This window comes from Echiichthys vipera, assembly GCF_963691815.1.
Source record: "Echiichthys vipera genome assembly, chromosome: 19".
Taxonomy (NCBI): domain Eukaryota; kingdom Metazoa; phylum Chordata; class Actinopteri; order Perciformes; family Trachinidae; genus Echiichthys; species Echiichthys vipera.
The window spans coordinates 26,858,617-26,886,207 of NC_139844.1; the positions used below are offsets into that span (position 1 = coordinate 26,858,617).

Below are 27,591 nucleotides of genomic sequence, written 5' to 3' on the forward strand. Positions count from 1 at the left end.
GAAAGTTCTGGGACTCAGTTCCCCTAAATATACTGTATATTATTTGCGTATTTGCTTAGTGGGTTTGCCAATAGACAGAGGGGCAGTGTTTAATCCTCTGGCAGGACAGGCTCTGCACACACACTTATGTGTAGGGGAGGAAGCCAGGTCCTTGTCTCATTTTAAAGTAGGCCGCACTACTTACGTTTCTTATACCCTATAACTAAAGGCTATGCATGATTCTGTGCCTAGGACAATATATATCATAACAGAGCAGCAACTGTTAATCTCTCAGTTATGTCCTGATTAATCAGTGTATTGTCTGGACAAGTGATCGCCAACTGGCAATCCTTGGGACGCACTCTCGATTAAGACCGACAGCCGACATTAAGGCGGCTAAATAAAGCTAAATAAAGCTAAATAAAGCTGATTACAGCTAAATAAAGCTAAATAAAGCTGAATAAAGCTAAATAAAGCTCCAGGGTTAGGCGAAATACTGGCAAAGGAAAAACTGGAATGGCCATTTTCAGAGGGGTCCGTCGATCTCTCACCTGAACAGATCTGAATGTAAATACATTCTGTGGTTGCCCCCTTTACAGACATGCCCCCTTTATGCTAATCCCTTGGAGTTTGGGGCAAAAAGCATGCATCAGGGTTCATACAGGTGCCTGAAATGCTTGAATTTTAATGTTGTTGTTTTAACGTGTTTTCAAGGTTTGAAAAGTGTTTGAATTTTGTTTAAAGTGCTTGAAAATGCTTGAAATTGCATCTGTAATGCATTTCTTTCACAACTAAATTAATTTAATTTCTTATCCTTTTGTTAATGCATAACACCATTTTAGTTGTTTATAGCATAATACCATCTCTTTCAATGGGATAAAAAAGGTGAAATAACCATTTTCAACATGTATTCGTAGAAATAAGTGATTTATCACAGTCCTAAGGTGCTGGAAAGGTTGAAAATGGACCTTAAGAAGCGCTTGAACATGCTTGAATTTGAGCTTGGAAAAGCTGTACGACCTCTGATGCACGCAGGACAAATGTGTCACTGTTATCTATCTTTTTATTCTAAAACGGTGTATTTAAATATTTCTCCTAAACAGTCTCGGGATTGCATAAATTGTGTATTACTGGAAAACTGAGACATTTATAATTCCATGTCCGGACTGATATGAGCTAATAACACTGACATTCATTTTGTCAGAACTTAAAATGATTAAACAACGATAGGCTAATTAGGCCTAAATCAATCCATTTGTTAGATTTGAAGGTCCAGCCCCCACAGTGCTTCGGAAAAGCCAATTTCATTTCCCCAGAGGCAAAGGTGACATCTTCAAATTGCTTGTTTTGTCTGATTAACAGCCCAAAACTTTTTTTTATTTTATTTACACTTACATAAAATAGAGTAGAGCTGCTGTCTGAATGTCTGCGTGTCAAGTATGAACCGGCCCGGTGTTGCTCCGTGGAATTGCCGCCATCCGCACTGACCAGATCAGTCCTCCGAGGACAAGGCAAAGTACTCCTGTGCATTAATGTATGTATGAATGTGTGCGTGTTTGTACTGGATGTGTGTGTGCGACTGAGTGAGTTGCCAGGCAGCCAAGAGCAGCAGCAGCAGCAGCCAGGACCGAGGGGTCAGGAGCAGTCCTCTGGGACACCCTGACCCCTGACTCCATAACTCTTTGCTGCTGTGGATGATATAAAAGGAAGACGCGCTCCGACCTCGTAGGATGTGATTGGTCCCGCTCTGCTTCCTTTAAGCCCTCTGGAATTCTGACATTTGTCGTTAGGGGAAAAGCAGGAAATACATTCGAGGGGACGGGGGGGATGGGGGGGGGGGTGATTTCATGGGCTGAAAATGGAGAACATCGCAAGGCTTCTTCCAGCCGGTGTTGACATATATGTAGCAGAAGTTATTATTTTTCCCGTCTCCGAGAGAGTTCTCATTTTCTCCCTCTCTCTGTTGGTCTTCCTCTCCCCTTCCATCCATCCAGCGAATGTGTAGGAGGGATAAAGGTCGTCCTTTTGTCATCAAAACTCCAGATTAGTTTTGCCTCGGTGCATCTGACTCTCTGCTTTATCACCGCGGCCAGAGGAGGCACAAGGTTCAGCTCACCCCTCTGCACAGTAATAACTCCTACCAGCTACTATTGCTTTCTTCGCCGCTATCTCCTACACTGCCATTACTACTCCATTCTGGGGTAGGGGGATTATTTTCATGGCACTGGTTTTATTGGGCTGTATAGTGAAGAGTGACAGGGAAGCGAGGAGCAGGAGGATGTGACATGCAACATATGTCACAAGCTGCGATCAAACTGACAAAGTTGTAATAGTCGCTTGAGTCCGCCGAGGCCCGGAGCAGAGCATAAACGCGCCGCTGACAGCATGTCAAAAGCCTATCTTGGTTTTATTTTAATATTTCTGCATTGATGTGGTTTTCGGGGGGTTCTGTTACTTGATGACTTGGGGATTTCTATGAAAGCCAGTTTGGCTAATACTGCAGCAGGCTCCAGTGCAAGACAGTGAAATTGAAGTCTTATTGAAATGTTTCTTCTGGCGTCGGAACACAAAACGCCCGCGAGTCAGACAGAAAACGCTGCCAACGGAGAGTAAAGATCTGCGGAGGATTACGTAAATGTGGCATGCGCTTTAGACAAGTATCAGCGAGAGCATGAATGCAGTGCAAGATGATTACACTGTCAATTAGAGCACATGAATTAGCCTACCCCCTCTGCACTCTCAGAGGGGTTTGTTCACCTCTCCAGCTTGTAAACACTGGTGCCTTTGGCCTCCGGAGGCTTCGGGGAGTTTTAAACCCGGCCAAAGGTCACCAGGGTTACTTCAAAGTCAGTGACATTCTTCCAAGTGAACTCAGTTTCTGGGTTTAGTCTCATTCATTTCAGTTATCTGTTAAAACCTAAAACACAAGTGAATGCTTTTTAAGTTCATTGCCAAACAAGTATCTTTGACAGCTTCTAATCTGTTGTGTTAGGTTAACTGGTGCACTGTTCGGCTCATGAACCTGCAAACGCACCGTGTCTTGACCCTCTATTCTTTTATGCAGATGACACCAGATTGTATTGATTTTAAGAAATGCTCACTTTTAATGGCGCACCATTTTTCTGCTGAGGATCAGGACCTTTGGAACATGATGTTGAATCTCATGCAGTGATAAATCAAGTCCTGGTGAATATATGAAGCTAGTTCAGATAAAGCTTTGTGGTTTTTCTTTTATAAGCAGATTTGGGTGAAATTAGTTTTTTTGGATAAGCGTAAAAATTATTTTGTGTTCACAGCGACCAGGTAAATTTCTGTTACTTTGAGGAGATTGAAAGAATACTTCTGTGCTTTGTCTGACATTTATTTTCATAATTAACTAGGCAATTTGTTTTTTTTTTCTATTAATTGTGTGTGTGTATCAAGGTCAAATGAAATGTATCAAATGGTCTTTTATCAGTGGGTGGATTTTGCACAGTTTTTAAGTTAAACTCATGTTTTATTAGGGCTGGGAAACGCCTACAGCCTCACCATATTTTATAATATATATATATATATCACGATGCAGAGGCCACAATATGATAGACATCACAATACATGTTGATTTTGAATGATGACCATGTCCTACACAGAGTTTACTACAACAGCTGTTCTTTATTATTCTGTATAACAGCGGTCGCACAACTTGACTCTTAAGATCCAACTTTTCACTGTAGCTTAGTTTAAATTGCTGTCTTGCTAAAAAAAATAAATGAAAAGTTAAAGTTAAAGCCGGCAGAGCTCCGATTGAAACAGGTGGGAAAGAGCTAGCTCTGTACAGGTGACAGTCTTCACCTACCAGCACCCGTAAAGCTCCCTAATGACAAATATGTGGTTTGTTTAATCGGTACAAAACCAACGTGGGAATCTGACAAGTTGTGGTTTTATAGGGGGTTATGTACCAGACTGTTTCTTGGCCATGTGCAGTCACTCCCTATCTTGTCCTCATTGTAAGGTTGCCAGGCAACCGGTGGAGACTGGTAAGCTAACTGGCTGCTGGTGAAGGCTTGATGCAGTTACAGACATGAAAATAGTATCAATCCTCTCATCTAACTCTGCAGCTAAGCACACTCATCAGAAATTATGACTTTTAAGCCAACAGTATGTGCTATGGTTAAAACACAAGAGCTGCTTAGCGTGCACGTCAACACATCTATCTCCATGACAACTGTGCAAACTCGAGAAAAATTGTTTTGTTTCTTCGGATAGGTTGATTTGTCCGACCGACGTAACGCCACGCGGCAATTCAAAACAGTAAACGTGTGATGTTTTTGCTCCATAAATCACTGCTTTTCAAAGTTGTTGTGGATTATAATGTTTTGCTGACATTCACGGTGATGTGATTGCACAGGGGGCTGTTTCACCTGTGGTATCCGAGGTAGTTTGAATGCTCGACGTAATTACAGCGTTCGTTTTCAGCCTTTGTTACCTGTCAGAGTTTTACAACACCTATATTCATGGCGGGCATAATAACAGAAACAATCTGTCTTAAGTGTACCACCAACCTCCGACGGTTCATGAATGGTGTTTCAAATGCAGAAAGCCATTTACTCTAATTGAGTGGTGTGTTTTTAAGTCCGTGCTACCAGAATGCAAACAGAGCCGGTGTGGTGCCAGGGTCACAGAGGGAACGGGGAAACAGCCTGAAGATTACAGCTGCTTTAAATTGCATCGGTATGCACAGGCATTTAGATGGAGAGTGTACTTACGGGCAGATAGTCAGGAGGTGTACTTGCAGTCCGATGCAAACAAACACAAGCGCAGGGGGTGGGGAGCACACGCACATGCACATGCACACGCTAAGCCAAATGTGGACATGCCAAACAGAGACGACACAAATCAAAACAAAGCATGCAAACACAAAAGAGATCCAGAGAATGAAGAAGACAGAGCGAATAGCACAGGCCCATCTGTCAAACAAATGTGAGGGTGCTTCTCTCACACACATTTATGCACACACACACACACACACTCACAGCAGGCATCATTTAGTCTGAACTTGAGCGATATCTGCCTTTGTCCTTTAGCAGTTGGTCCTGAGGGGCCGCTGTAGAAGTTGCATGAAAGTTTGTTTAGAGCTGAGCAAGTGTGTTAAGCTTTATGAGAGCCCATGGGAGACATGGTGGCACACACACACACACACAAGCACACACACACACACAAACGCATTTACTCATACACACACTCAGGCACGAGGCTTGGGCGGCAGCTCGCACTGGCCCCAACCAACAGTGAGGAGTTTGTTGTCATAGCAACAGTAAAATGAGATGACTTTACTGTCAGCCGTAATGTTTCATGGCCCCCTTGCCGCTATGGCAACATAACAAGGAGGAGGAAGAGGAGATGGAGAGAAAGAGAGCATCAGAGATATCTCTGCATTCCAGTGGACTCCTACCAGGAACAATGTCACTATGATGCCCTTACTTCCTTCCTAAGACACACACACACACACGCACACGCACACATATTGTGACGAGCCTGTCAAACACATGCATAAATACTCTCATACAAAGAGACGCACACACACACCTTGCAAAGCCTGTCAAACACCCTCTCCACCTCGCCCATCCCTTTGATTATGCGCTCACTATTTTCAGCTACGGCATTATCGTCACCGGGGCAATTTGAATTCATTACGCTCAATGTCAATATTGGTGCAACAACGGCGTGCCTCAGACAGGTACAGCTTGTTGAATGAGCACACGTGCTGTCACAAAGTGTGAGGAGTGAAAAGAGAGGAGCGAGAAGAGAAGAAGCGGAGAGCAGATCAAAGATATGCAGCGCCGCCGAGCGTTTCCCTGCACCGCGGAGTGAGTCGGATGGAGCAGCGGGGTGACTACGGGCTGGCCGACTATACGTTGAGAAACATCACAGCAGCCATACATCACAATTCTATATTTAGCTCATTCCTTCCACTACAGCCTATCAACACTGTTAAGCAGAGTTATCGGCGCTGGTAGGAAAGTGAAAAGACATGGGGGGTGGGGGGGGGGGGGGGGGGGGGGGGGGGGGGGGGGGGGGTTAGGTGGAAGAGCGACAGACACAGAGAAGAGAGGGGGGAAGAAAGGAAAAGCACCAGAACCAGAGATGAGTTGTTTTGCTCTGTTGCCATGGTGACACGGCGAGCAGAGCCGTAGCAAAGTGACAGTTGTCACGGCACGGCGGGTTGCCATGGGTGACAGCTGTCAGTCAATCACGCAGAGTGAGGGGACAGATCGGCCGATGATCACCTTGGATTAGAGAGCGATCGCACACACAGGGGCCAGCCAGAACATATCTGGATTTAATCCCCATGTCCTAATGGCGCTGCTCTCTGATATGTGTGTGTGTGCGTGCATGTTTTTATTTGTGCATCTGGACATTTATTTGTGTGTGTATGCATGCATATGTGCACGTGTATGCATGCAAATGTGTGGCGTTTTCACTTGCATGTGAGCGTTAGAGCACATGTGTATCTGAGCGAGGGTGCGTGTTTGTGTCCAGACTCTGAAACATGTTCACAGGGTGAGTGGAGCAGATTACATTTAGCTGCTGCTGCTGCCGCTACTGCCGCCGCTGCTGCTGCCGCTGCTGCTGCTGCCGCTGCTGCTGCTGCCGCCGCCGCTGCCGCCGCCACTGCTGCCGCCGCTGCTTCCTGGTTCTTTCCCACAGCTGTCAGTGCTAGAGGACAATCAAAGGCCCGGTTGTGAGCCTTCTGATTGTGATGTGTAATATTCCGACTCGCTCCCCTTCAATTACCACACTCTGCCTGCGTCTAACGAGCACGGCATTGCTCTTATGTTGGGAGAATGATGGTTTGATTAGCGTAGGGGTGGGTTTGAACTCACCCTCTTAAGTTGTTGCTTTCTTTTCTTGGCAAAGCCCCCCCGGTCGCGATCATCTCAGGTCACCTGCTGTGGAACTAAGTCTGACAATTGGACACTTAGCTGGATGTAATGTTGTAAATCCAGAAAGTTTGTCCTGCACTCGTCTCTAGCTCCGACCTTGACAATTTTCTCCCGCTGTAAAGATGTGTGTGCGACACTACCACTGTTAGACCTTTAACAGCATTCACACGTTATGACAGCAACCCCATGTAATGTCAATACTTCGCTGGTACGCTAGTAATTAGAGGGTAGTTGTACAAAGGCGCGATTTTCTCAACCAATGAAGCACAAAAGTCGCCGTCCCAGACAGAGCCGGAAAGAACGCCCTGGAGAAAAGTGATGATGTTCACTTCTCCCCTCAGATCTAACATAATTGGGAATGTGGTCAAAACCTTGTTGCGTGTCTCCACCCTTTGGCCTTTAACAAAAATGAAGGCTTTATGTGAGAACTAATTGAATTTCATAAGCTGACCTCTTTTCTATTTTCTCCTCTTCCTTCTCTCCTTCTCTCCTCCCCTACGCTCCCCCTCCCCTCTGCCTCTTTCCTCCTCTGTCTCCGTCTCCAGGAGTGAGCCCTGGGCTGGATGGGACCCACCATGCCCCCCAGTAAGAAGGCCCAGAGCCCCAGTAGTGGAGCCAGTGCCTCGCAGGGTATGAGCCCGCCGTATCGGCAGGGGGACGCCGCCACGGCAGCATCCGAGGCAGAGGCGGCTGACCTCTCGCTGTCCCTGTCCGCCTCCTTCTCCAAGGCCGAGGACGAGGAGCTCACCAGCCTCTCATGGCTCCACGAGAGCACCGACCTCCTCAACAGCTTCAGCCACTCGGGGCTGCGTAGCGTCTCCCCCCTGCAGGATCCCGACGGCCAGCACCCCCGCTCGCCCTCTTCCTCGTCCCCCTCCCCGGACGACCCCCTGCTCGGCGATGCGCACTCAGCGTACGACTTGGCGGCAGGGGCCAACAGAAAACCGCCGTACTCCTTCAGCTGCCTGATCTTCATGGCCATCGAGGACGCTCCGAATAAGCGGCTGCCGGTGAAGGATATCTACGGCTGGATCCTCGAGCACTTCCCGTACTTTGCAAGCGCCCCCACTGGCTGGAAGAACTCAGTGCGCCACAATCTGTCGCTCAACAAGTGCTTCAAGAAGGTGGATAAAGACCGGAGCCAGGTAAAGACATCAGCACTTACATAGAGACTGGTTTGATCATATTTACTCTGCCTCAAGCCGGAGACGCGGACTTGAGACTTGGTGACTTGGACCTGAAGTTAGTCAAGTCACTGTTTTGATGACTTGACAGAAATCAAAGACTGGTGACTTGACTCGTGACATGGTGACCCAAATAACTTTCATTTCACTTTAATTGTTGTGTTTTCAGATTAAATATTGAATATTAAAAATGTCAAACTTCGCCGGCGTTGACTTTACCCGCCGTTAACACCACATATGATTTCCCAACTCCGTAGCTAGCTAGCGTTAGCCTGATCACGACTGACACGTTGGCATTGTGACTGAAGGTAAATACAAAATATTTAAGCTTAAGTTTTGTCTTTGATCTTTTTTTGAGATATTTTTTGATTAAGAAATTAAGAAATAAAGAGGCTTGTTTTGTTTGTATGATTACTCTTATTTCACTGAATTATAATACAAATTCAGTTCATTGTCATATTTTTTGAACAGGTTAGATAAATAACAATAATAATAATAATTATGATTATACAGGTACCAATACCTTTATAAAGACGTGTCACTGAAGGTGAGGCTGCGGTGTCTCGAGGGGAAAACAGTGACTCGCCTTAAACAAAGACTGGACTTGAAAAATGACTCTTTACCTTTTGATCACCAAACAAAGTATTATTGAAATGTGTCCATCAACTCATGATCTGATTATATTTCAGTTTATTTATTATTCTGTATCATAGTTTCGGGAAAATCAGGAACATGTGTTGATTTGCAAATGTAAAGTTTTTGTGTGATTGGCTGCTTGAGTTGATACTAAAGTTCTCAAAATACCTTGTGTTGATGCTAAGTATAAACTTTGATGCATTAGTGGTTTAAAGCAACCATACTCTTTACCTCTTACCACGATACCATGGCGAAAAGGCCTCACTGCGTCCAGATTGTCCCCTCAGGGCGCACTCACACTGTCCTTCTGGCCGGGGCCAAAACCGTTTTTTCAGCTAAAGTCTAGTACCTTTAAGCAGTGTGAGTGCACCCGTTCCGCGCACAACTGCGGCCAGCGGGTCATCCACGGCCCGCTGGCCGTCCACGGCCCGCTTGAAAGAGGTGGGCTTTAGCGGAGCCGTTTGCACATGTACGAGCACGAGCGTGCGCACGTGTGCGAGTACGAGCACGAGCCCTACGGCAGTAGCGTTATGTCCGCCTGTTCGGACATGTAAATAGAAGGACGGACCATGCGCGGACATCTAACAACAACAACAATGGCGGTGAAAGGTTCACGTTGGTGTGATGCGGAGGTGGAGTGTTTACTGCAGATTTGGTCGATGAAAATATTCAAAAACAGTCGACAAGACGCACAAAAACTCCGAGGTCTGTGGAAAGATCTGGAAACAAAGCCACACACACGCGATCAATGCGTGTGACGTGTTACGGCGTGATGTCGTATGGACAGCAAGAAGCATTTGCCGGCCCTGACAGTGTGAGTACAAACGGGGCTGGGGCGCGGGGGGGACAGGGAGGGGGGACAAGTACCCTAAAGCCCGGGTCGCGGTCTGGAAGGACAGTGTGAGTGCGCCCTCCTCAGAGTGAAGGGCAGAACTACTGCTGATACATTTGAGCCGCTCTAATCAATAATCTTCATTGTTGTGATTGAGCCATTTTTGCTAAACGTGCGTCGTGATGTGTCCTCGCTGAACCACAGATGGACTGTCACGGATATAAAGGCGGCTCTGCGTTCTTCAGGCGCGTTAAAGGATATGGAGTTGGACTTTTGATGTTACGATTGTTTCATTATTAAGCCGTTTAATGCGTCCCAGCAATTTACGTTACTCTCTCACGAGTATACAAGCTTTTTGATGTGGTTTTCTAGATACACATGAACTCTTTGGAGTTGACCTCTAAATAAAATATGGTAAATGGACTTAAATGGCTACTTATAAACCGCCTTTCTACTATTCTGACTGCCCAAGGTGCTTTCACACTGTTTGACACATTCACCCGCTCACACAGACATCTACAGACCATCTAATCTAACTATTCACACCACATTTACACACCCATGCGCAGCACGGGGAGCAATTCGGGGTTCAGTGTCTAGCCCAAGGACACTTCGACATGTTGACCCAGGGAGGTGGGGATCAAACCGCCGATCTCTCAAATGGAGGACAACCCACTCTACCACTGAGCCACAGTCGAAACAAAGGATGTACTCATTATTTGATGCGATCATTCCCCAAACATTCTCATTTCTTTATTCTAATCCAAATCAACATCACTTGTGTCTAATATCAAACCCCTTCTGTACGGGTGTTTTTCGCCATTTTGTGAGACGCACTTTTCAGCCAATTAGACCCCCGGTCCTTCCCCGAGCGCTGACTCAGGTAGTGCATATTTCAAATGCTGCCACCTCCAAATTCAAACCAACGCAGGGATTTTTAAAATGTCCCTTCTCATCACCCGTAGTCTGAATCTACTGTAAGTCTGTGGCAAAATAACGCTACACGCAGCGCATTATCCACTCTATCATGTGTGCTTTATAACTCGTTTCACAGCCAGACAGTTATCAGAGGTTTGCAGGCATATCCAACTTGAAGTCAAACATATTCTCTATTTTGTCTACAGCTGTACCAGATTCGGCCTTATCAATAGTTGATGATCTCTGCTTTCATAGTTCTCTTTCACTCAGACGTTCAGCGCTCCCCCAGTGGGAACAGCGTTTCGCTTTTGATTTAAGTCTCCATGCAGTCTTTTATACCGGCTTTCCAATCCAGATTTTACTCCGTTAAACACACGGGGTAAACAGGGAATGAATCCCTCACTCAATTAGCGCTAAATTAATACTGGAGGATTTAATAACACAGATGCCAGCAGACTTTAGATTGCATCTTGCCCAAGGGTGTTGGGGGGGCGGGGGACAAACAGCGAGGATCAATGCTGGCTTTGCGTGTTTAGCTGATTGAGATTATACTGGAGGATATGGGAGCTCTTTATGCTTTCCTTGACCAGCGTGTGAACCTGAACTCTTGCTTTGGAGTGAGCTACGTGTGTGTGTGCGCGTGTGTGTGTGTGTGTGTGTAAGGAACAAAATGGTTGAAGGATGAAGAGGACATGGTGTGTGTGTGTGTGTATGTGTGCGTTCATGTGTGTGTCTGTGCACACACCCTCACGCTATGCTGTCATCTGGCCCTTGACTACAACGGCAGAGTTTCTCTTGTATACATATCTCCATAGTAACTAGGTTGCAGTTGACATAAAAGTATGCTGTTGCTGTAGCAACGGGAAAACTGATTTGGCTTCACTGACTTAGGCGTGTGTGTGTGTGTGTGTGTGTGTGTGTGTGTGTGTGTGTGTGTGTGTGTGTGTGTGTGTGTGTGTGTGTGTGTGTGTGTGTGTGTGTGTGTGTGTGTGTGTGTGTGTGTGTGTGTGTGTGTGTCTGTGAGAGCTTCAGATGGGTACTGAGGTGCTGAGTGGGGGAGAATGAGTGAGTGTGTCCTCATTTTGTGTTATATGTATATATGTACTTGTCTGTGTGTGTGTGTGTGTGTGTGTGTGTGTGTGTGTGTGTGTGTGTGTGTGTGTGTGTGTGCGTGCGAGCATGTGTGTGTGTGCGTGTGGAGCAGCATGTGTAGAGGTGATTTTGGCAAGGACAGCCTGTCTTGTCTTCCTGTCACTGCACACCGTTTAAGACAGCACGCTAATTAACCCTTCAAACCTATTCCCCTCTCTTTCTCTCACGCACACACCTCCAAACGCACACGGGGCATGTGTGACACACAAACAAATACATACTGTACACACACACACACACACTCTCTCATGCACGCATGAACGCTTAAAAGGACTCACGCACGCACATACACGCGCCTGAGCGCCGTGTCTGTGTAGAAATGAGGGCACATCTCTGCAGACTCCTACTCTACCTGCCAAGCGCCGCGCTTTATCTGAAGCCGCAATTACAGAATCTCTGTAATTTCAGTCAGACTCCGCCATTCAAACCTTTTCACTGAGAATATCTGCATGTGAATGCTCCTCTTTTTTCTCCCCGCTTTGCTTTTTTACCTCTACCTGTTTATGTCTTTTTGAATCGAGCGCGCAATTACAATGTCTGAGACGCGTTTTTATGCTTTATGTTGCATTATGTTTTTACTCATCGCTCGCTGTGGGAAAAAAGAACGACGACGATGGCTTTTGGTTAAGGGGAGGTCAGTACATCGTCGTGAGCCAGAGACAGACACACACAGGGAGAGAGGGAGGGAGAGAGTGAGAGAGAGAGAGAGAGGGAGAGAGGCGGATGCAGGGAGACGTGGCTTACTGTGAACGCACCAAATCATATTTCCATCAATTTACAGAGGTGGAGATTAATATGACAGTGGCCTATTTGTTCCAGTGACTGTATTTCTGGGTCATATCCAGGCAGATGACAAGGCGGGGACTAGTTTAGAATAAGCCCGCTGCTCCATAAGTGTGTGCGTGTGAGGGTGCAAAGTTGCGGCAGAGCGCGCGCGGGAGAGTGCGTCCCGCGGTTTCCATGGCTATGTTTACAAACAGGATTCTTCACTGTGTCGAATGACATGCCTTTAATGACAAGTGCTGTTGCCCTCAGACTTCTGGATCAGTGCTGAAGATCAGTGTTGTAAGAGCACAACAAACACACACACACACACACACACACACTCACAGTGGTATATTTCTCAAAGCCTCTTATGAAATCACAGCAGAGACAACAGGCAGTTTTGTAATCTAAGACTCACTGTGAAGTCTCTCGGTGCTGCACTTGAGCGTGTCACCTGTAACTTAACCTCGCCCCGCTCAGATGAGAGGCGCCCTTGATTCTTTTGCATTTTAACTCGGAGCGTTATGAACTGAAGCGTCTGGAGTGAGCGTGCGTTTATCCGCCCGAGGTGGTTTTTTAACACTCGTTTAGCAGCGCAGCGAGACAGTCTCACTTTCCTGTTTTCTCTCAAATCACAAAACGCATATTTCTTCAAGTCCATGTGAAGTATGCATGTGGGAGAACACTTGCTACAATTAACAAAGATGCTACCTTTAAAGGTCCTGTATTATCATGGTGTTCAGGTTCATGCTTGTTGAATATGTTTACATACTTTAATGTCAAAGTCCCAGTCGGCGACATTTGTTTGATCGTCTTCACTGAAGCCGACACTACGCTGCGGAAGAACAACATAATCATCCGGTAGGTTGCCCCTACGTGCACGTAGAGCTTGTCATTTTTTTTGCAAAAATCCACAGCGCCCGAGTCATCCTGTCCACTCAGTGCAGAGCTGACTCTCAGACATACTTTGTGCATACACCACAGACACCCCCCTACAATATTACAGGCATACGCCTCAAGCTAGCATACGCTAAATAACGTTAGCAGTTGCTATCTATGGGTAAGTTAGCCAGCCTACCCCCATGTTGCGTGTACTCCATGCTGTTTATTGATGAGAGAAGATACTGGTGCGTTCACAGGAATTTGGTGAACGTGCACTGACGAGCACTCGATTAGAGAGCGTGGAGGGGCGCGGTGAAAGAGGGGGAGGGGCGTGAGAGTTGTAAACATTCAAAATTTGACTGAGTTGACTCAATCTGCCAGACTTATCGACTGCAGCTTTAAAAAAACACATTTTTTTTAGCGCCTGTCTCTTTAAGACCGACACCTGAAAAGTCAGGTCTGCACTCTTGGCAACTCTGCACCATCAGTGCAGCCGGGGAATGTCTGTAACAGCACAGCAGCAGCACTTTGTAGCCATACATAGTATAGTTGGGACGTGACACGCTGACACAAATGTACAGAAGTCCCTGAGGTTCGTTTAAAGACAGTTTTCCTGCCTATAGACATTGATATCTCCACAGTGGCTGAACTGATTTTTTCCATTCAAACTGCCTTTAGAATATCAATGCCACTATGTTCTTACCAATCTCTCACACTGTTTGTTTATATGGAGTATATAGGGCCCTGGGAAAATAGGGATGACATCCATTTGGGGGCTAATGAAGCAGATACATCTCTTAGGGGTGCGTGGCGACCACGACAGACCTAAAAGGAGAGAAATATGACTCTGAGTGCTAATGGTGTATCGTGTCTGATAGATGTTTGCTAACATGTTTGCCATATGAACTTTATGAGATGTTGATATGTCAACGTCGTGTTAACAGCTTTTTCTGCTCCTTTCAAGTGGCCTGAAAATCAGTTAATACAGATTTTTTTTGAGGATCTTTTTTTATCATGTTTGTTTTTGTCATTGTGAGCCATGAGTGCGAGGCAAGCCTTGGTGTAACATAGCATTTGTTCAGTGCCTAATGGAAGCAGTTTAAACATCTGCGAGACTGGCACTTGGTCGAGTCCATGGAGAACTTTAACGGATGCTAAAATGATGCCACCACGACGAGCTCAGAGAGGACAGAGATCCAAAGCACCTCACTGAGATGAATTGCTAAGTGACAACAAATTATCGATGCTCTGGGAGTCGCTCACGTTGGAAGAGGTCCAGTTCGTGCCTCTCATGTAACCATTTTTGTTTACATTTGAGACTTTTGCTTTGCGGTGACGGATTGAAGTTTAGAGGAGGCGCACTGTGAGATTGTTTAAAAATGCACTGAGAGCCGGATTGGAATATTTCTCATACCAGCAGGATTGAGTGTGTTGGCAGTGACCCTGCAAAGTATTTGAAAGTTTGCCCTGTATCTATCTTAGAGGACACAGACTCATCATGTGTGGCTGGGCTGTAATAGTCAACGCAAAAGACAGAAATGTATAAATACATACAGGAGGAACACAAACTGGGACGAAGTGTATCTTAAATTAGATCCACATGGGAGACAGGGTTTGGCGCTTGTGGAAGAAAAGTCAATTAAAATCACCTGTTGGGAAAAAAATCCACATATTCCATTTTTCTATGTCGTGACCAAGTGTTCCCGTTGTCCGGCCGGCGGTTAGCTTTCGAACACGACGGGGCATCTTTGTCTCGTTTTCTCTTTGTTGTCAAACAGCCTTCACCAAGAACAGACTGCTGGCCTGTGTCACGAAACTTTATTAGGAGAAGCCTGTGAATGTTCTCATGTGTCCAGGTCGTCGTTCTCCTCAAAGCAATTTCAGTCAAAAGCAACTGGACTTGGTTATTTGTCAAGGCTCCAACGACTGTCGTCAAGACTCAATAGAGCACTAACGAAGTCGAAACCAACTTCCCACCAACGACTGTCACTCTAACGACGGTCGTTGGCACTTGGAGCACGAAGGGTTTCAGTGACATCATCGGCCTTGTGAGAGGTTAAATACCTGGATCTCCACACCAGTTAGTTGGACCAGTCCCAGCCTGGTCCTGGTCCTGGTCCAGTCCCAGCCTGGTCCTGGTCCTGGTCCTGGTCCAGTCCCAGCCTGGTCCTGGTCCTGGTCCTGGTCCAGTCCCAGCCTGGTCCTGGTCCTGGTCCTGGTCCTGGTCCTGGTCCTGGTCAGATGCGTACATGAACTGATGAAGCCTCTTGGATGAGAGGTGAAACGTCTACCTAGACAAAGAACCAAGTCCAGTTGCTTGATTAGCAGAAACATCCCCCTCTTCTTCTTCTTCTTCTTCCCCCTCTTTCTTCTTCTCTCCTCCTCTTCAGTAGCTCCGTGCTCCTCTCTCTGTAAGGACGTTTGCGTCTGTGAGCGCGTATTACAGTCATGCTCCCGCTTCATTTCTGAACAACAGACCCCTCGCTGTTTTTGCTCCACTGTGCTGAATATCTTAATTGGTGTTCAGACATGTATCTGGTCCACGCCGCACTATATTATTAATCCCGTGTCTCCGTACACGCACACTAAGTAATGATGGATCCATGTATCGCAGGGCGTAATGCGGCTTAAACGCAACCAGAGTTCTACCCCGACTGTGGATGTCCATCATGAAATGATATGCAGTCATAATGCTGTAGATCGGTGGTATAGGTTAAGTCGCACTGCGCGTAAAAATGCACCGGACAACAAAGCCTCTTATGGCGATGCCTTGCGTGTCTCCGCGCACAGAGTGGCAGCTGTGCTCTCTGTGCAGCATGCATCGTTTTTAATCTTGTTTCGTTGCTGAGCTGAAAACAGAATGTGCTCTCTCCTCTCTTAATAGCCAATATGAACTGTTTAAATGGGTTTCTGCGGTATTTGATACAATTATTATTACTTCAGTTGAGGAGTTAGAGGTCCAGATTTAATCCAGTTTAAAGAGACAGGCGCTAAAACGGAGCATCTCAGACAGAAGGTGAATACAGGTGTATTCAGAAAGACGGATGAGAAAAATAATGTCTTTTTTAAACATTAAAGCACGTAAACGTGTTCTAGTAGAGACCCCAAATACCCAGAAAGTATGAACCTGTAAATGAGCATCATCTGGGACATTTGAATAAAGCGCTGGCTCCTCCTGGAAAAGTAAATCATAAATACAAAAGTCTCATGCACCAGATTTCTCAGCAAACATTTCTCACACAGGAGAAAATAGGTGCACTCGTCGGGCTCTTTTCAGCTGTGGATTAATACACATTTGGTGCTCTGGTGACTATCTACGGCAACATGACGGTGTAAATGTGAGCGACTGGAGAATAAACAGCGGCCGCATTCATTGTAATAAAGCGACGTGTCAATCATTGCAACAGTGTGGCTCGTTGATGTGTTTTTAATAGGTGTTGGGCACCAACGCAGCTCTGTAATAGATCAGGCTCTGGGCTCACGGGCAACACTTGTTAGTGGCATTAATTTGTCGTTGTTTTGGTCCTTTTACGGGATCTGCTGACAGGGAGAAAAAGAAAGAGCGTTGTCAACCGTAAAGGAGGAGTTCAGCATTTTGGGGAAATTTGCTTTTTGCTGAGAGTCGGATGAAAATACCAGCGATGCCGCTCGAGCTCTGAGCGTGTCCATTAGCTCGGACTGGGACGCCAGGAAAATCTGAAGCACTGTTCAAAACTACAACATGTGTTTGTTTGCAGAGCCGAATACACCCTCGTAAAAGTGCAGTGTGTTCTGCACGCAGCATATTTCCCCAAATGTCAAGCTTTCCCTACAACCCATTAAAATATGCGAGTGAGGATTGGTCCAGAGTAAATAGATGTGGGATCAGTGTTCTGTGTGTTTCTGTGGGTGTGATTGCTTAAAATGAACTGCCCCGGTGTGTTTAAAGTCACCACACAGGGTGTATGTGTGACCGCCAGGTAAACGTATATGTGGAAAGATAATAGTGCAGATAGGAATGCGGTAGCGGTGGTATAGTGTTACTAGCGGGGTCAGTGACAGCAGGACTTTTTAATATCTCCCATTTCCAAGGGAGACCAGCCCCCACAGCTTATATAACACAGGAAACAGATGTTGGCAACACACAATCACCTCTCTCTCCCTCTCTCCCCCTCTCTCTCTCTCTCTCTCTCCCTCCCTCTCTCTGCCTTTGTCTCCTCTTTCTTCCCCTTTTGTCTTTCGCTCACACTGTGACGTGTCCGGCACAAGTTACAGTCCATGTTTTCTCCATCATGAAAGTCTCTGTGCGTCGCGCCGTGGTTCTATAACGCAGAGGCGTCTACAAAACTGCTGCTTTCTCCATCGCAGCTCCCACAAACTGGTGTAGTGACACAGATACATATAATTAAATCCATTTATTTTAAGTGCGATTTTGCTTAAACTTGGAATTTCAAGTGTAACGCAGTGGCGGTTTCGTGCCGCGTGAGGTGTTTCTCACAGTGGAGGTTAGTGCTCGGATTATTTGTTGTGTAATCCTGCTCTTTAGCTGCAAACACTAAAGCCACGTGACTACTTTTTCCAGCACACAGATGCACCATAAATACACACGTCATCAAAAAAAATAGTGCTCGTATCAGAGGAGTGAGACCAGATGGGATCAGAGGAGGGAGGGAGGGAGGGAGGGAGGAAACAATATAAAAGGACACAAGAAACACAGTTTCAGGTGAAAGTCAAGCCCACACAGTCTGCCTTCACCTGCCTTCACGCCGTCAGATCCACCCTTGTGGAGGTTTCTTATTTTCCACATCTGTGTATCAAAGTTGAACCCCTCTGATAACTTAAAGCCGATCTCTGACCTCAAATACTTTTTTTTTTTTGTTATAATCGATTTTCGAGACGCGCTGCCCTTTTTTTTTTTTCTAAGTCTACCTCGCCTCCTCTTGCTTCCAAGTCCAAATGATGCCTGTTGCCAAGGCGACCGCTATAACCCAGGTGACAGACCCTTCCTGTGAGCTGCGCCCCGTGATTGGCCTTTTGTCCTGTCGGGTCGGCAAATTGAGCCTTTTGATTGGCTGGCTGTTTGGCAGAAGCAGGGGACCCAGCAGACAGAGATCTGTAGAGAGCGTAGATTTAATCGGCTGGCAAGCGGGTAGACAGTAAGCGTGCGCGCACACACACTAGCACACACACACACACACACACACAGTAACACATATAAATATATATATATATAAAAACGGCTGGCGAGCTGGAGGTGCAAGGGGAAATTTGGCCCAGTGGGGGTCATCTCTGTGGGAGCGAGTGTATATGTGTGTAATATCATGCTCTCCAGGAGAGGTGTCGCTGGCAGTAATAGAAGCACTCCCAGGAGTAGACCACGCTGGGTAATATCACACTCCCTAGGGAACTTGCCATACACACACTCAACCCTCTTCACACACACACACACACACATACACACACACAAACGCAAAAACATATGGCCCATGTTCAACACAGCCCACATACTAATGCAAAGATCCGAACGGGAAGGGGGGGCACAAATCCACAGTGCACACCCACCCTATCTTACAAGGTCAGATGGTGTCGTGAGTGCGAGCGCAGATTTTGACTGATTCACTGGACATCCTGGCATCAGGAGACACGCTGAGAGCCACAGGGTATCCCCCGCGGCTCTGCGCGCTCATCACTCATTCCAAATGATACAGTTTGTACTAGTGTGTCAAGGGATTCATACAACCAAAAAAAAAAGGACATCAGACACGAATGTGAAGGTTCATTTCAGACGTGCAGGAGGATTTGTATTGCGGCAGACGCTTTGGTTTGCTCTTTTTGCGGTTCCACTGACAGTCGTGCTCTCGGTTTTATCAGATACTATTCCAGGTGTCTTCATGTCAACATGAAGGGTTTGGTGTCGTTGGTACTTCCTGTGCTCTCTTTTGTGATGTGACCCTAACAGAGCACTTGCAGTCAAAGGTGCAGTACAAAAGCTTCATAGAGCTTATTGTAAAATGTTTCAGTGTAGCTTAATGGTCCCCGACCTGGAGGTCAGGGCCTGTGTTTGAACTTAAGTGAAAGGTTCAATAAAAACCTTTCACTTTCAACCTTACTCACAAACTTAAAGTGTAATTCTGGTATAAAATCACCCCTTGGTCTTTTTCCGCACTTACATTCACCAAATAAGCCATCGAGACAGTTTTTTTCATGTAACAACTATGAACGGAGAAATCCGGGAGAGTCGCTAACAGCCGGACGTGGCTAACAGTGATTAGCTCGGGGCAGCACGGTGAAGGCATTCAAAGGTCTTTTTTAACCACTAATGCTGCTGAAAATAACAGCAAACCTCTGCAGCCGCATGAGAAGAGTCCCTACACACAAAACAAAGCACCAACAGCATAGTTAGTGAAGCCAGAGTTTATTAAAAGAGTGTTTTAAAGACTTACCTACTGGCCCCTGTACCAGCTCCTCTCATAGTAAAGTCCATTACAGTGGATTACCAAAGTCAATCCCAAAGGAAGGAGCCCATTGGTGCTTTGTTTTCTGTTCAGTACTTCACCGTACTGCCCCAAGCTAATCACTGTTAGCCACGTCCAGCTGTTAGCGGCTCTACCGGAATTCTCCGTTAATAGTTGTAACAGGAAAAAAACTATCTCTTGGCGGTGGCGGCTTATTTGATGCATGTAAGTGCTCACATTTAAGAGCGCTCCATTACATCTCTTAAGTGTCACGGTAATCCCGTCGACTGCATTGCAGAAACAGAGAACACACACCTTGTAAAACACTATTTGAAGCTGCTTCTGTCTTCTGAGGTGTTATCCACAGATGCACATTTGATGGGAGGGATGATACGAAGCCTTTCTTTTATTCCTCCCATCCCTATTGAAATATTAGATGTATAGATTGTTGTTTAGGGTGTGTGTTACCTGCTGATGGGGACATGAAAGATTCAGCACCAAATTAACTTTAAGAACAATCAAATCATCAAAACTTGAATTGGCTTTTGGAGAATAAGATAAGATAAGATCTAAGAGTATGTATGGATTTTTGACTTTTTGACTTTTGGAGTTGGGACAGATAGAGAACATATTTCTGCGAATCAAAACAATGTTTATTGTTGTAGTTTTTCTTTCTTTTCTTGTGAATTACTGAAGACTTCTCCAAGAAAACAGCCACATCTTTGCACCGAAAGAGCGTCCTCCGTCACTCTTTCACAGGAAATGATCTTTTAGGTAGAAAAACATTTCACAGGGAGACCGGTGGATCATCGTCTCTGCGAAAACACCCTACTGTTGAATCTTTTGAAATGTGGCAAAAACGTGATATCTCTCAACCTGAAAACCAGTAACCAGCGCTAACTGCGTAGCACGACCCCACCAGAGATAAGTGAGTGTGTTTTTATGTGTCTGTTATGTTTGACTGATGTAGAGGAAGCATTGAGGCGTGTGTTTCTCAAACACTTCAGCGCAAAACGCTCCTCGGGTTTTAGAACGTGTCTCCAATTAATGCTCACGCGCACGGCTCCGGCACATCTGACATTTCCCTCTTAATAGATTCCTCGCCGTATTTGCAGAAATCAGAAGCCCGCAGCCCTGACATCTTCCCCCCCTGTAGCCTGTACCTGTGTCGTATCACAGAGCACTACAAAGTGAGCCGAACACGAGGCAGGACGGCTTTAATTGTGTCTTTACTTCGCTCTCTTCCTGCCATCCTCGCAAACTCCAGATTTCGCCATGTTTCAGATGACAAGGCAGATGAAAGCGCTAAGAAAAGGCTGCTCGAGATAGAGACAGGGAATGTATTTCCACAGCGATCCCTCCCTTCTCTATAATCTATAGGCTGGTTTCGCTCAGATTGGGAGCCGACAGCTTCATTAGGTGCTTTGATCTAAAAATACGCACCATCATCGCCTCTGGAGTGGAAAAAGTTAAAGAGTTTCCCTGTGTCTTAATCAGTAAAAAGCCTCCAGACTTCTTTTTTTTGGGAGAAAGGATCGGAAAATATTGAGCAAGGTGGCATTTAGGATGTTTTAATTCTCCTTCCTGTGAGTGTTTACCCTCCTCGGGATCATGGGAATAACTGCTGTGTGTACAGGTGGTCCGGTAAATAACACTCTGGACTCTGGGCGGCACGCATCGGTGTGCCGTGCTGTGTTTGTGACGGGCTTTGAGGGGCTCCGACGGTCGCACTCCCAGTAACACCTCTCTCTCCTCTTCTTTCTTTCAGAGCATAGGCAAAGGCTCTCTGTGGTCCATAGACCCGGAGTACAGACACAACCTGATCCAGGCGCTGAAGAAGACGCCGTACCACCCCTACTCGCCCGGCCTGGCACCCCCCTCCACCTCCCCGCCCACCCTGCCTCCGACATTTCACCACAGGTAAGACGGATCGGCTGATTGGTCGATTGATTGATGAGTTAGCGGGACATATCTTTCACTTAATGGGTTTTGATTGGATTGAATGGCCGGGTTAATTGATAAACCCTTTCACTGAGACAGATCGATGCTACGGTATGTCGTTGGCTCTTTCCGAGGCCCCCACGCCCAAGGCACCTCACAGCTGAAACAACAAGTACAACAAGTAGAGATGTTCTGGTACCGTTCTTTTCCTTCCCCATACCGATTGGGATACCTGAAGTTGCGTATGGACGGATAGCGAGCACAGGTCCGATACCAAGGCTGTGAACGCCTGGCTCGGGTTATACATACAGAGAACGAACATCATAGAGTTGTCTTTTATTATCTAGTTTGTCATAACAGAGAAAGAATAAATGAATGAATGAATGAATGCTTTATTTCAAAAATATGACACTTGAAGCACGAGTCATTAAAACCCTTTGTATGTTTGAAAAGGAGCAGGAAGAAGCATTAGCTTATTAACTCCTACCCCGTCTCCACTTAGTACAGAGCACTATAGGTTTTCTTACTTCCCAAAATACGGTAATAGCAGTTAATGTTTTAAACGTTACTGCACATTGGGAATATTGCACTGGAGCTTGATTTTGAAGGAAATCGTGAATCGAATCGAAATCGCAGTTTGATCTTTTCCTAAAACCGTTCAAACCGCCCTACTGCGATCTCTCCGTACGGGATTTTATCTTCATTCCATTGGAAGACGATAAATTATCATAAATTATCGCTCGGCCCGAAGTTCTGGACGTGTCGTCTGTGCCGTGAACGGGTAATTTGACTTCATCCGCAGCTGAAAAACACTCGTTTGACTCGAAATAATTCTGCAGTCATTCGCCGGCTGCTATGAAGGCGTGGAGAGGAAATGCTGACCAATCAGAGCAGACTGGGCTTTTTTGAGAGGGGGGGGCTAAAAGAGACGGGTGCCTCACAGGTATACTTTAGTCTCGCGGAGCCAGACTGGCCTTGTTTGTATCGTCTACACTGAACAACCACTCAGATAAATAATAGATACGTAGATCGATAATAAAAAGAATCTCTACCTGCAGCCCTAAGGCACATCTACTCTCCTCCCCCTCCCTCTCTCCCTGTCTCTCTCCATCTGTCGCTCCCTCTCCTCCCACCTGGCCCCGGGCGTTATATCGCTGACCCGCCCCGTCCTTTCCTTAAACCTTTTTTTGCACGCTGTTTTCATGCAGCAACACTTCCATCCCTCCTCCTATCTCCGTCCCCTCAGGCAAATCACCGGTAAAAGCGCCGTTTGCCTCGTTTTTTCCCCTCTCTCTCTCTCTCTCTCTCTCTCTCCCTCTCTCTCCACATGTTCACTTGTTCACTCTCTCGCCCTCTCCCCAGCATATCGTGTCCATCCCCCTGTTTAGCCTTCTCCTCCGGCTCCTTACACCCCTCCGTTCCGCTCCCCTCGCTCCCTCGTCTCCTCTTTTAATGTCCCGCACACCCTCGCACTCATCCTCGGGCATACATTACATCCGCGCGGGGCACCCAGTGCTCCGTCTTCTTTATTTATCCGTGCTGTGATTTATCCCTTCTCTCTCTCTCTGTCTCTCCATTCTCTTCACTCTCTCCACCAGTTTATCATTCAATTAAATCCTCCTTTGTCTACATTCACTTCATTCTCCCAGCGCTCACAGACACACACACCCCCCCCCTCTCCCCACCAGCATCCACCTGTGTTGTTTCCTCCACGTTCCCTTGCTCGCCTCTCCTGACCTCCTCTCTACCCTCCATCCTCTCCCTCTGCTGACCTCTCAGTTTCCAGCTCTTCTGCCCCTCCCCGCGGGTACATCATCCAGAGGTATTAAGTCGTCTATTTTTTCTCCTTCCTTTCTTACGCTCGCTCTCTTTCTCCCTCCGCGTACCCCACCTCCACCACCACCACCACCACTAGCACCAGCGCACCCCGCTCCCCAGTTGATCCGGGCAGGTTGGCTTGCAGAGCCAGCGGACTGTGTAAGACAGAATAATTGGTTCACCATAAAATGTAAAAGTGTCATTTTGAACAATGAGGTATGGGGAAGTGGAACAAATTGGAGGCCGGATTCGGAACATGAGGAGGAAGGGGAGGTGTAGTGAGGAGAGGTTGGAGTGTGTGTGTGTGTGTGTGTGTGTGTGTGTGTGTGTGTGTGTGTGTGTGTGTGTGTGTGTGTGTGTGTGTGTGTGTGTGTGTGTGTGTGTGTGTGTGTGTGTGTCTGTGTGTGTGTGTGTGTGTGTGTGTCTCTGAGGGTGTGTGTGTGTGTGTGTGTGTGTGTGTGTGTGTGTGTGTGTGTGTGGGGGAGGGGGGGGTTCATTTGCATTGTGACACACAGTGGGAAATGAGAGAGTAAGTGAGGAGAGGTTGGAGTGTGTGTGTGTGTGTGTGTGTGTGTGTGTGTGTGTGTGTGTGTGTGTGTGTGTGTGTGTGTGTGTGTGTGTGTGTGTGTGTGTGTGTGTGTGTGTGTGTGTGTGTGTGTGTGTGTGTGTGTGTGTGTGTGTGTGTGTGTGTGTGTGTGTGTGTGTGTGTGTGTGTGTGTGTGGGTGGGTGGGTGGGTGTGTGTGTGTGCGTGTGTGTGCGTGCGTGCGTGCGTGTGTGTGTGTGTGTGTGTGTGGGGGGGGGGGTCATTTGCATTGTGACACACAGTGGGAAATGAGAGAGTAAGTGAGGAGAATCCATTTCTGGGCTAGAGGGTCCCTCACCTGAAAAGAATGTGCGTGTGTGTGTGTGTTTCCCAGCAGCCATTGGTCTCCATTAGTGCTGCAACTAACATTTTTTTTGTAATCAATTACTGTGACAGTTATATTCTTGATTAACTGTTTGGTCTGTGTCATAAAGTAGGTGAATATGTCCGTGGCGGGTTCCCCGGGTCCAAGGGTCCACGAGTTTTTCTCCCGCACAAAGATATTTAGTTCACTGCAAGTTCTGACGAAGCATATACAGCGAAGGCTTCTGAATGCTACCTACGACTGAATCTCTGTGAGCTGACTTTTTAATATCATCCTTAAATTAATGGAAACCAGCAGCTGCCTGGAAAGTCAAATGGAAATCAATCTCAAAATTGATGGCGTGCTGTAGAAATCGGCCAGCAGCAACATAAAGCATGCCAGCGCAGCATGTACCGTATGCACAATTTGTTGCTAATGGGCTAAGACGTGAGCACCACTCGTGTGGTCCTTTAACCTCTCATGCAACATATCGCTGCCGGTCCTTCGTACAGTAAAGCTGCTGGATCCACATCCCGCCGTTTTCAGGGATATTAAAGGTCTCATATTGTGAAAGGTTGCATCTCCACGTCTTCTTTGTTTATTATAAAGCAGGTGGAGCTGTTATATAAGTACTGCATCAAAGCCCATATTCAAAAACTGTGACTTTAAACGAGCCGTCACGGTTGGGATGTCACAACTGCCATTACATCGCTGTTACAGTCATTTACCCCAATGGCGGTGCAGGGACGCCAGGAGCGCCAATGCTGAAGAGCCGTAAACACCGACCAATTAGAGCAGACTGGGCTTTTTCAGGAGGGGGGTCTTAAGCCGGCTGATGTTGTCGGCAGCGATTCAACTCGTCAAATGGCCGGCAGCTGGTTTTAGAACGTAACACACGTCACCTGTTTCAACAGCCAATCAATCAGAGGATCAACGAGTGTGTTAGAGAGAGAGAGGAAAAAGAGACGGAGAGAGAGAGAGACAGAGAGAGAGAGAGACGTAGAGAGAGAGCAGGTCGAGCGAGCAAGACAAGGAATAAGGAGAGGGAGCGCCGGCCGTAATCCAGAACAAAGCAGTGAATCAGGGAAATAAAGCGGTACTTTAGCGAGTTTCTCACTGTCTCTGTCCTCATTTCTATTTTATAATGCTACGAATTATATCCAGTTGGAAAGTGGGAAGTTAGATCAGAAGTACAGAGATGCGTTGCTATGGAGATGATGCACCGTCTCGCCCTTTCAGCACGTTGCAGGTCGTTGCACGTTTCAACTCGACTCGTTGCGAATCTTTGGTCTGAACTGACTTTTAAAGAGACACGCAGAGGGTGAACACGGTGATATTCAGACAGATATATGATGTGTTTTTGTTTTTTTTCAAATTAAAAGCATGTAAACATGTTACGGTAGAAACTCAAAATACAAGTATGAACCTGAAAATGAGCACGTGTCCCCTTTAAGATGTCAGTGTGAATTAGTAAGATATAAGATAATGCACAAGATGTATTTAATCATTTGATTCAATTCAATTACATTTTATTTATAGTGTCAAATCATAACAACAGTGATCTCAGGACACTTTACAGAGTAGGTAAAGACCACACTCTGTGACTTATTTATGATAAACAGAGACCCAACAATTCCTCTGTAGAGTACGGTGGCGTTGAAAACCTTCCCTATAACAGACAGGAACGTCAGACAGACCCAGCTCTGTGGAGGACGCACATCTGTCTGCACCGGAGAGAGGAAGAGAAGGAGAGAGAGAGAGAAAAGACAAAGACAGACAGACACACTTCCAGAGATGCAAGCAACCAAAGAGTAACAGTAACTATAATAATATCTATAGTAATGTGAATATGACTGATATGAAATGACACAAGGGTGTCTCAAGTGGGTTGGGGAGGAGTTTTCTACCTCTCTCTCTCTCTTTCTCCATCACTCCCCCTCTTTCTTTATGTCCCACCTTACCTCTCCTCTCCCTTGGAGAGAAAAGATGGGAGGTTGAATTAGTAAAACACGTTTAAGGTAAGATAAAGGTAATGCACAAGATGTATAATAATAATAATTTGATTCATCTCAGGTTTACAGTAGTTCATATAACACCACCTTGGAAGGAAAGAAGGGAATAATTGACATTATATTCTAACTTTAAAGCAACTTTATAGTGATGTTTTTAAGAGGAGAGGTAACAGATATCACTCTTTGAAGTTCTACGCAATAACCTGGCTCAATAGGTGCACTGCGCGCAGGAGGTCAGAGTTCGCACCTGCAGTCTGTTGTCCTGAGATAACTTTTGTTATGACATTGACACTGTAAATAAAATTGACTTGAATTGTCGTACTGTTTTATGGCGTTACACAACAAACACATGTGCATCGCCTGGAGCGAGCAGATCAAAACGTGCACGAGAAGAGGCGCCGAAGATCATTGTTGACATGTAAAGCTTTTAACCGTGTCACACAGTTCGCTGTTGTTAAAGAGCTGCAACTGTCGACTTTCATGTCATTTCATTTCATGCAAAACTCTGTCCATGACTCGAGCAGACGGCGTCTGCGTGATATGACTAAAAGCTGTAGAAAAAGTTTTTTAAAGGGCAATTTGAGTCGCAGTTGCTTTGTTATATCGTTGTTTTTGTTCTTTACCGTGTCAACATGAACATTACTGCTCTGTTAAGCACAGCGCCGTAAGTTAGGCGCGTAGTCTTGCGTGTTATGGGGTAAATCCAGTCCGTAGAATACTAAATCTAATGCGCAGAATATGGAAGATGCACTGTTTCCTTCGTATATATCTTAAAACACAGGAGGTCCAATCAACGTAACCCAATTTCTCCTTCAAGAGCACTCCGTCTCCGTCTCGAGAATATTATGTTATGAAGTGTAATGACAGTGAATGCTTCCACAATCTGTCTATTAAGTTAAGGTCAAGGACTGTCTCAAGCAGTTCTGCACGGCTCAAGAGCGGGAGATGAACAAGGAGAACGAGAAGATGTATAGAGAGAGAGAGAGAGAGAGAGAAAGTGGAGTGAGGGGATGGAGAAAAGACGGAGAAGGGAGGGAGGGAAGAGAGGGAGAGCCGCGATGCTTCTTTGTCCTCTACTCTTTGTCGCTCACACCTCTTGGTTTTTCATGGACCACAATAACTCACGGGGCTCCGGTCGACCCCCACCTGCAGCTTGTTTCTGTGTGTGTGTGTCTGTGTGTGTGTGTGTGTGTGTTGGGGTGGGGTGGATGTATGCATCCTGTGCAT

At 46.2% G+C, this 27,591-nt stretch overlaps 1 protein-coding gene across 2 annotated transcripts in view; it reads left to right on the forward strand.

The window, feature by feature from the left end:
* LOC310961786 (forkhead box protein N3-like) overlaps positions 1–27,591 on the forward strand; it is a 75,102-nt gene that overhangs the window by 25,438 nt on the left and 22,073 nt on the right. For both annotated transcript variants that reach the window (XR_014593639.1, XM_083934016.1), the window contains exons 2-3: positions 7,448–8,047; positions 21,474–21,625. Coding sequence is in view for 1 of the 2 variants with exons in the window: in XM_083934016.1 (XP_083790142.1) it covers positions 7,466–8,047; positions 21,474–21,625 (734 nt within the window). In the remaining variant the exon portion in view is untranslated. The remainder of the gene's footprint in view (positions 1–7,447; positions 8,048–21,473; positions 21,626–27,591) is intronic.